General features: G+C 59.8%; 1 protein-coding gene across 1 annotated transcript in view; it reads right to left on the bottom strand.

The window, feature by feature from the left end:
- Positions 1-3,325: 3,325 nt before the first annotated feature.
- The window catches only part of PDXK (pyridoxal kinase), a 29,049-nt gene continuing 22,540 nt past the window's right edge, over positions 3,326-9,834 (bottom strand). The window contains exons 8-11 of the mRNA XM_032392527.1: positions 8,772-8,883; positions 8,117-8,253; positions 6,388-6,454; positions 3,326-6,113 (exon numbers count right to left, since the gene is read on the bottom strand). Coding sequence (XP_032248418.1) covers positions 6,001-6,113; positions 6,388-6,454; positions 8,117-8,253; positions 8,772-8,883 — 429 coding nt within the window. The 3' untranslated portion in view covers positions 3,326-6,000. The remainder of the gene's footprint in view (positions 6,114-6,387; positions 6,455-8,116; positions 8,254-8,771; positions 8,884-9,834) is intronic.

Below are 9,834 nucleotides of genomic sequence, written 5' to 3'. Positions count from 1 at the left end.
CAGGAGTCCCACCCTCCCCGGCACCCCTGCCCTCAGGCGGAGCTCACAGGCCAGCCCCCAGGGCACAGAGCAGATGAGAGAGAGGAGACCTGGGCCTCAGAGCGGGGGTCAGGTCAGGTCCGTCGGGCAGGCTCATTCCTTTAAGAGGGGGGGCATGTTCAGGGCCTCACTCCCATGCGCCTCAGCAATCAGCACTGCTGGGCGGGCAGGTTGTCCGGGGGGCGAGGGGCTTCAGGTACTAGGGGATAATTAACGGGGAGTTCCTCACAGGAAAAGAAATCACTGCACTGCAAAACCATCATCAGAAAGAGATTTATTTGTGGATAATCATGAGTCAATAGCACACAGACACGGACCTTACAGTGCTGGTACGGACTTTATTAACATCCACACACGCACAGGAGGTAGGGCTGGAGACCCGGGGCTGCCCAAACCACCCCTGGGCCTCAGAGACCCTCCCTCCCTCTCCCACGCAGCAGCCGCCGCCACCATCTGAGTTCATTTCCAGGAAGGCCCAGGCCAGCGCTGGTCAGGCTCTGAGTCAGCGCCTCGGTCCTCCTGTCCGTCCAGTTTTGCCATCATTGGCCAAAATCCCAACTAAAATTCTAAATTAGAAAGTATGCAGCTGGACAGTCAAAAGCATTCAAAACGCCATCCACACACTCGTCATCCTTGGGGGCTGGATGTTGTACATGAGGGACTCACCTCCCGCGCCTAAGAGTAACATCTACGCTGCCAGTCAGGACAATGGTCCCAGGTATTTTGTGGGGGGTCTATAGTCTTGCTGCACATTTTGCTTCCCCTCTGTTCTCTGGGATATGCTGAAGGCTGAGACCAGGCCCAACTCTCCATTTCTTTCCCTGAACAATCACCCTCCTCGTGCCAGGAGCTGGGTCCCACGTGAGAAAGTAAATAGAGTGGCTTTGAAGCCAGGGACCTTGTTCCACAGCTCAGAACAGTGTGGGCGGCAGGGGGCACCCCAGCTCCCTCCCCAGACTGCCCAGCTCTGCAGAGCATGCGGCCCAGAGGTTTAGGGTGGCAGGCTGCCCTCTCCGTTCCTCAGCTCAATTCTGCAGGGCGAAGGGCAGGGACCCTTGCTCTCTGGCTTCACGGGCAACCTGTGGGACAGTGAGTGACACCCTGGCCAGGTAAGTGGCCCACAGCCTCAGGAAGGCCTTTCCCACCAGAATGGGCTTCCGGATGCAGAAGGTGGAAACCTGCCCCATACTGGTGTGGGGCCAAGGGCGGAGAGGAGCTGCGGTTGACCTTGTTCACCCCCACCTGAAGTTCATTGGCAGCCGGGGCTCAGAGTTCAGGGCTCTGCTGGTCTCCGACAGTGGGAAAGGTTTTAAAACGTGTTTACCCTGCCAGAATTTTAAAAGAAAATGCTGGGAAGAACTTTCTGTTAATCCAAAGTTTGGAAATATTCTCTAAGTCGGAACTAAAGTCACTCATCAAATTCTGTCTTAAGCAAAGGAACACATTGTGTCGTTTGTGAGTACAACCTCAGGACAGGCAGGAACGTGGTGGTTCGTGAGACCATGATTAATCAGCATCGGCACACAGTAAAACAAACGGTTTTGTACTGCGAACCACCTGCACAAGTCCACAGGGAGACATGCGCCCTAGCAGCCTGGCATTTTAGGAACCTGGCCAGCCCGCTGCAAGCACAGCCCCTGGGGAGCAGACCCCAAGACCGGGCTCCAGTCACTGGAGACTTGTGCACTACTGAAGCGCCCCCAGAGGGGTGGTGAGCTGTGCAAGCACAGAGGTGGGGCCCAGACCCTGCCCACTCACCCCCTGCCGGCAGAGGCTGCAAGTGCAGGGCTGGATTCTGCAACCATAGTGAGCTCTCTATAAGATAAACACGCATGGGTTCAGGACACTTCTCACCTGCACAGACCCTCCGACTGCTCGACTGCCCGTGCCACACAGTGACCACAGCACAGACACACACATGCGCACACCGGCTCTGTGGCCACATGCGTGCAGGCATTTGATCACTGTGCCCCTGTGCTTCAGGGGTCCAGCCTCACCAGCGACCTCGGGGCAGAAATGAAGTAGGAGGTCTCCTGGGGGAGTGTCGTCCCTCCAGACCAACCAGGCCCAAGCGCGAGGCTTCCGGACTTGGGGCAGTGGACCTGGCCTCCCAGAGCTGCCCGCCCAGGGATGGGGGTCCTTCTGAGTGCCCAGCCAGCTCATACATCTACTGTGCTTCCTCTATGAACACACAGGACCTGGCTCTGTAGGGAAGTGTTAGCACAAAGAGCTGCACGGAGTGAGTGACAGGATGAGAAGGGAGGCCCCCTGCAGCCTGGCAGCGGGAGGTGGCATGCAGTGAACACTGGTGGGCTCCGCAGCCATGCCCCTCTGGTGGGCAGAGCAGAGTCTGGGGGCCACACGGCTCCCACCTAGACTCAGACGGCGAGGACCACACTCACAGCGTCCTGCTCTGCGCATGATCCCCTCTGCCCACTCAAACTTCCTTCCCCGATTTCTGGCCCAGGCAGGTGCTGGGGTGGGGGGTTCCCGTCGAAACCCCGTCCCACGGAAGACGTGCTTAAGGGACGCCCAAGCGACCAGGTGGGGGGCAGAGAAGGAAGACAGGGACTCCCAGCTCTTCTGGTGTGGGAATACAGAGTGCTCACAGGGGGCCTCTGATTCAGGAAGGTGTAGACCTGAAGCCCCAGGCAGGTGGTCCCATCAAAGGGCAGGACGGGTAAGGAGAGGGCGTGCTCATGGTGCCAATCCAGCAGTCAGAATGCTGTCACCTCCTTTACTGTACATTTCATCTGGGAGTGAACATGAGGTCAAGCAAGGAGGTATGGCGGAGTCAGGAGTGGCCTCAGGACACCCAGTGATGCCAGGGCCCAGCCGCCTGGCCCTGCTCCCCCCGCCTCCTCCCCAGAGGCAAGGATTCACCCTGCCCTCCATCTCCAGCACACAGCATTACTTTTCCTGCATGATGGAGGTGGGAGGGGATCGTACATCTGCACTGAGGACTCAGGCATCATGGTGCGGGCAGCGTGCTCTGGCCTCCGGCCGAACATGAAAAGCACCCTCCTGGGCGCCTGGGTGGCTCAGTTGGTTAAGCGACTGCCTTCGGCTCAGGTCATGATCCTGGAGTCCCAGGATCGAGTCCCGCATCGGGCTCCTTGCTCAGCAGGGAGTCTGCTTCTCCCTCTGACCCTCCCCCATCTCATGCTCTCTCTATCTCATTCTCTCTCAAATAAATAAATAAAAATCTTAAAAAAAAAAAAAAAAAAGAAAAGAAAAGCACCCTCCGCTTATTCATTAGGGCACTTTCGCCAAAACACACTCAGTCCACTGAATAATTAGATGGTGTTTTAAAAACTGGTTACAGCAAGTTTAAGAACAGGACAACAAAGCATCATTTGTATCATCGCTGACATATATTACAAAAATAATGCAGATTAACACGATTACCTTAGCAGAACTTGACAATGATTTGAAAATGGTTTTTAAAAAAGGATATTTTGTAATTCATCTTTAAGGTCACAGAAGCTTTGAAAAACTATTGAAATCTGTACTCTGATCATAAGCGGGCGATTAAGGACCAATACATCTCTCATCTCAAAATATATAATTATTACTTTGCATGTTACTAAACTATGGAAAATAGAAACAAAGATTAATTCTAATTTGGACCCAACCTGTATAAAAAAACCACTGCTAACGACCATGGTGGACTTCTGGGTGGGAAATTCTAAGCACTGACAAGCCAGGGCCTCTATGTACACAGAGGACTGAGCCTAGGATCGCATGGGCTCAGCAGCAGCACGGGACACACACACCTTGCTGGGAGCTGGAGGGTTGGACAGTCTCCCACAGAAGCTCCCAGGACCCTGGGATCATGACCTGAGCCGAAGGCAGACGCTTAACAGCTGAGCCACCCAGGCGCCCCTGAATGTTTCTACAGGAGCCCCGCACTCTGCAGAGGCTCTCAGGACGCCCGGGTCCCGCTGCCGATGCACAGGGCTCGACACCACCTCTCCCAGTGCTTGGGGCTTCACAGTCAGAGGAGACAGAGGAAAACGTCCTGGATCCCGCCAGAAAGTTCACGATGTGACAGGAAGCTTTACGGGTGGAATAATCATCCTACATATAGTAAAGGGAAGTAAAGGAACTGAGTGGAACACAAAGGCTAAGCCTCTGAAATAAAAGATAAAGAACAGGGAGTCAAACAGTGTTTGCGGGGTGTGCCCCATGGCCGCCAGACACACACAGTGAGCCCTTCCGCCCTACACCACAGCTCCGGGGAGGCTTTTCCGTCATCCCACTGCGGAGACACACATTTAGATTCCTTCCCATCTTACCCTTGCTCTCGATATTAAAAAAGAGAGGGACAAACTTGCTGGCTGGTGGCATGGCCGTCTCCCCAGCTCTGCTTGGCAGTGACAGGCGGCCAGGCTCTGCCCCAGGGCTAAGCGGAGCCCGGTCCTCAGAACCCGGACACAGGACAGGGACACAGATACCCTGACCTGCGCCCGCTGTGGGAGCCACGAACCACTGAGCCTGTGCACAGGCTGTCGGGCACTAATGCGTAAGTTAAGACACTCAGGACGTGGACGGACTGGGAAGAAAGAAAGTGGATGGAACAACATGGAGACCAGCGTTTCTTGGTTTCGGGGAGTCTTCATCGGAGTGAAGAACACGGCACTGAGGAGGTGGCAGTGGTTCCGGAGGCCACAGGGAACTGCCGCAGAAGGGGGGTGCGGGCTGCAGGACAGGACCTGCATGTGGGACATACGCAAGGGGCTCCCCGGGGAGGGCTTGCTTTCCCAGGGGCCGCCATCTGCCCCCCCATCCTGCAGGCTGTGGGCTCCCGGGAGAGGTGGACCTCTGTACCCCCCCGAGTAGGGATGGGGGCTCGGGGGCCGGGTGCTGAGAGCCTGGAGGCAGGCTGAGTCTTCAGGATGGGCACCACTCCCTGCTTGCAGCCACACCTGGGGGTCCTCAAACTTCTGGGCAAAGTGGGGCCAGAGAGGTCGCCCCAGCAGTGGACAACCAGCCTGGTGTCAAGGCCTAGGTTGTGGCCTCTACCAGAGGCATCTGGGAGCTGCTCCTCTGGCACTCTGCCCTGGCCCCTCCCTGAGGTGCCAACACCCTCTCCTGTGAGGGGCAGGCGCAGCTGCAGCTGGCTTTTCGAGGGGCCTCTTGCTTCCTGGCTTCCGGCTGGCACAGAATGCAGAACCGAGCAGGGAGCGGCAGGTATCCCCCGCTGCCCCCCCGTACCCATCTCTGCACGGGCACCACGGCTCGATGCATCTGTTCCCGGCAACTGGGGGCAAACACAGTGCGTACTCGACCTGCCGTGCCACAAAATAGGGAACACAATGTGCTAGTCCTCCTACAAGCTGTCCTTGACCCACAGGACTTTTCCTCATCTCCATCACGTCACCCAGCAGGTCCCTGGGCCCACGGATGGGCATGACACATGCAGACCAGCCTGAATGTTCAGGGTCCTGGAAAAGTGCCCCCCAGCATGACTGCACAGTGCCTGGGTGTGCCGGGCCAGCTGCTGTCAATCTGTCCCCGCAGGGAAACCTTCCCTGGTGACCTACCCAACAGCTAAGTGACAAACAAAATGTCTGAAGTGGGAGCAGAGAGGATCAGGTCAGAAAGACAACACAGATTTGGCATAATTCTTCCAGACGCAAATGGTTAAAACCCAAGTCTTCCTTGGGGACACACAGAGCCCGGGCTTCCCCAGCCCCAGCCCACTCGGGACGGGACACACCGCGCCCCAACAGTAGAGCCGCGGGGAGCTGCATTCCCCAAATTACAGATTTCTGTGATTGCTTTGTTACTTTTGAAAAGCACGACCAGCACGTTTTCACAATAAGACCAGTTGATGCTGGACACTCACGAAATAAAAAAAGACCAAGTTTCAGTCACAGCTCTAAGGCAGACGCTACATGTTCACAGGACGACAAGGGAGACACCACACGCCGTGCACTGGGGTGCGGAACACGGGCCTCACAGCACTGTGGCCTGGACCACGATCTCCGGGTTCTCGATGTCCTTTTTGCTCTGGACCATCCTCAGCTCCAGCTGCGCCGGGCTGGGCTTCAGCCCTCCCACTGCCTGGGCTACAGGACAAAGCGTCAATGACAGGGACAGAGCAGAAGCTACCCCGACGTTCCTCCCCCCTTCCCTTGCCTGAGCCCTGACAGCCCACACCACCTCTGGAGTTCCCACCCCGGGCTCACACCCCACAGGCTGGCCCTGCCCCTGCGCGAAGGCCAGTGGTGGCGGCAGGAGCCTCAGAGACCCCGCTGCCAGCACCAGAGCTGTCTCCCCGCTCCCCCCCGCCGCTCTAAGTGCCAGCCACCTCACGCGCCCTTGGCCCTCTCCAGGAGGTACCTTTTGCACATTTGATGGTCCGCTGCAGAACGTGGTGCATGGCAGACACGGTCTTCTCACAGGCTACCTGTGGGGAAGGGGGGCACAGGAGATACACATACCTTGTGGCTCCCCCATTCCCATGATGCCCAGAGTCCGCATAGGGTCTTCTGCGTCCACAGCATTGTCTCTACCCAAGTCACCAGGGCACTGGCTTTACCATCACATGCTCCCCACCCTGGGACAGCTCACCACAAAGATCCTGGGAGAGCTGGGCAAATGCCTGCGTACTAAAATTAACCGCCTCCCTCTGGCCCGTGTACTCTGGGGAAGGGCTGAGACTTAGGACCTGTCGATATTGTCTGGCGTGCAGTAGGTGCTTAATACAAGTGTTTCTGGAATGAAGTAGTTGTAAAGAATCTACACGGAAAAGAGCTCCTACCCCAGAGTTGGCCAAAGTCATTGCTTGCTGGCGTCTCAAAGTCAAAGACTCAGGGCTTATCAGGAGCTGGGGAAGTGAGTGGAACGCCCTCCCACCCAATTCCAGACCCAGGGCTGTGCTGAACCTGGATTTAGCCTCAGGCAGCTCGGCAGCAAGGCCTCCACTGGGCACCAGCTGGCCAAGGTGCCCTGTACCAGACGGAATGCCCACGGCTGCCAACTAAAACAGCAGGTCTGTGCTCACCCTCATCCCTGGGTGTCGGGGGCCAGGGGGCACTGGCCAGGACACAGCACATTAGGGCTTCACATCACAGCACCTGTCCCTGAGCCCTGTAGGCAAGAGGGGCTGGGCTCTGCCCAAGCCCTGCGTGTCACAAGTGGGACTGATGTGATACGGAGGGCGTGTGCCTGCCCCCAGGGGGAGACAGGGCCCCTCCTGGTGTCCAGTAAAGACAGCTTTAGGGGAACCCACTTCCAGATCCCAACTCGAAGTTCCTCCTTCCTCCAGTGGACCCGACACAGATGAGGCATGCTTTGTCTCTCTTAACCACCCCTCACAGCTGCCCCTCCTGTGCACATTCCAGAGATGGGGGCCTCCTCCTCTGCCACCACAGTATGCAAAGAGGGGCCCAACGGCTGGGGTGGCCTTGTGCACAGCGGGTCTCCAGTTCTGTGGTTCTAACAATGCTGAAGGAAGACACAGCATGACTGATGTCATAAAGCAACTACACTGCATGCGGTGCAGAAAGAGGTCAGAGATCGCGGCTGTCACTCCTGAGCTTCCCGATGGAACACACGGAAAGACCCCCGACACCCCACACCCCAATTTACCAGATCAGTAGCAACCGCTCCCCTTGCCCAGCAATGCCTGCGCAAAATGGCTTCCTCTGTACACACGTGCATTTGTGGACTTTTACACACGATGTGGGAAGTGGGGGGAGAGATGGACACACAGACAACTGCTAGCAAGAGATGAGCGTCTTTGCAAGTCTGACTTCGGAGCCCTGTCCCCCATCCCTCCGAGGGGGCTCCCAGCCTCTGAGTCTATCGAGTCACTGGGGCAATGACATTTCAGGGCAAACGTTGACTGGGCTGCTCTCCTGGGAGATGCTCCCAGTTACACACTCACTGAGGCCACAGTGACCCCTCTCAGGCCTTGGCTCACACCCCCGGGACTTCGTCTGGCTCAGGACTGCCCCGTAGCCGGACCCGGCCGACTCCAGCATGGTGTACGCAGTCCTCCTGTTTAAGCCCCTGCAGCACCCAGATCGTCCCTGCTGGAGGCAGGGAGGGGGCTCATCCTGCTGACCTTGAGGTTGTTGGGGTGTTTGTGCGTCCACGCCAGGAGCATGGCGGCGAAGAGGTCCCCGGTGCCCACAAAGACCGCATCGACCTTGTGCATATCCATGCGGATGCGTTCTGTCACCACAGAGCCATCGGGGTTCCCTGGAGAAGAGCACGGCCAGTGGGCCCTAAGACCCTGGGCCAGCAGAGCACTGGGAACTGGCCTGCCCCCCTCCCCGCTTCTCCCCTGCACGGTGGCAAGGAGGGCCAGTGTTGCCTCTCAGGGGCTCACTGGGACGGACGCCCCATCCCCAGGAAGAACGTGGACACTGGAAGCCCCAGCAGGATGGCCCGGGGGAGCACGGCCCAGCGGCACGGGGGGACCAGCACCTGTGACAGGACGCAGAGGGAGCCCATGGCAGGAGGAGCAACGAGGGCGCCCAGAGCCACAGGGACCGTGGACCTACTGAAATGGGGGTGTGTGCGCGGGGGTGCACGGGGGTGTGGGCTATGCTCTCCCACAGACACAGACGGGGTGGTGCGAAGGCCGCGTGCCCTCTGGGGCAGTGAGTGTGACCCCGACTCGCGTGTCATTTTGGCGCTGTGCAGCAAACAGCAGCTCAGGGGGCGTCTACCGATTACCGATCGCACCGGAGGCCCCAGGCCCTCCCAGGACTTACGGATCCTCTGGCTCCCCAGCGCAGTCAGGAAGTCCCTGCCCCTCGGGGAGAGCAGGTTGGAGCTGGTGATGACCACCGTGTCGGGGCCCATGGCGTGCAGCTCGTCCATGACCTGCCGGGGCACGGGGGGGCATCAGCCACACCTTGGCCGCCCTGGCCGGGGCTCCCGGCGGCCCTTGTGCCAAGAACGCACTTCAGCGGCTCGGCTTCACGGGGCGGAGGCCGGAGGCTCTGAACGTGAGCGAGCAGCCCGCGCCGAGCGGCCGCCCCTGCGGGAGGCCTGAAGCTGCGCCCGCGCCCGCGCCCCCGCACCCCCACTCAGAGCGAGGGCCAAGGCCGCCGCGACCGGCCGTCCTTCCCCATCCGGCTCCACACAGCCCAGCACGCCCTCCCGGGACACAGGCCCGGGGACGAGACCCCCGGGGAAACCGGGGCTCCGCACAGTGCCGGCCGGCCGGAGGGGCCGCCCGCCTCAGGGAAGGGGCCCCCTGCGCCCCGCAAGGTCCCCCGCGTCAGCCCCGCGGCTGCGCCCGACCCTCCGCAGCCCTGGGCCCAGGAGCGGGAGGAAGCCGGCCGGCAGTCACGCGGCGGTGCCCCCTCTCCAAGCGGCTCTCCCGTCACGGCTGGCGGAGGGCCCGCCGTCCTGGGGCAGCAGCTCCGGCCGCGGGTCCCGTCCTCACGCGGGGGCCCTCAGAGCGGGGGCAGCCCTGTTCCCTCCGCACGCCGGGGACACAGGCTCCACAGCCCCCGGGCCTGCCGCGCCCGTCACTGGGCCTGCTGGGCGGACCTGCCCCTGCCGGCGCGAGGCCACAGCTCTGAGGGGGCCCAGCCACGGACGGCGGACGGCCCCGCTGCACCGGACCCGGCCGCCGCTCGGGCGCGTGGCCAGGAACTGCATCTAAGGCTCCGTGACACATGGGCTACGAGTCCCGTGGGGAAAGCTGAGAAGGGCTGCCAAGGAGAAACCTCACCGGCCTCACTTCCAGACGGCCTCTCCCGTCAGCGGGCCCCGCGGCGGGTCCCGGATGTGCCCGCCTGGCCTCTCCCGTGGGTCCCGGACGTG

This window comes from Phoca vitulina, unplaced genomic scaffold (assembly GCF_004348235.1).
Source record: "Phoca vitulina isolate PV1807 unplaced genomic scaffold, GSC_HSeal_1.0 scaffold68, whole genome shotgun sequence".
Classification (NCBI taxonomy): Eukaryota; Metazoa; Chordata; class Mammalia; order Carnivora; family Phocidae; genus Phoca; species Phoca vitulina.
Note: the sequence above shows the minus strand (reverse complement) of the source record. Positions and strands in the feature narration are given on the sequence as shown.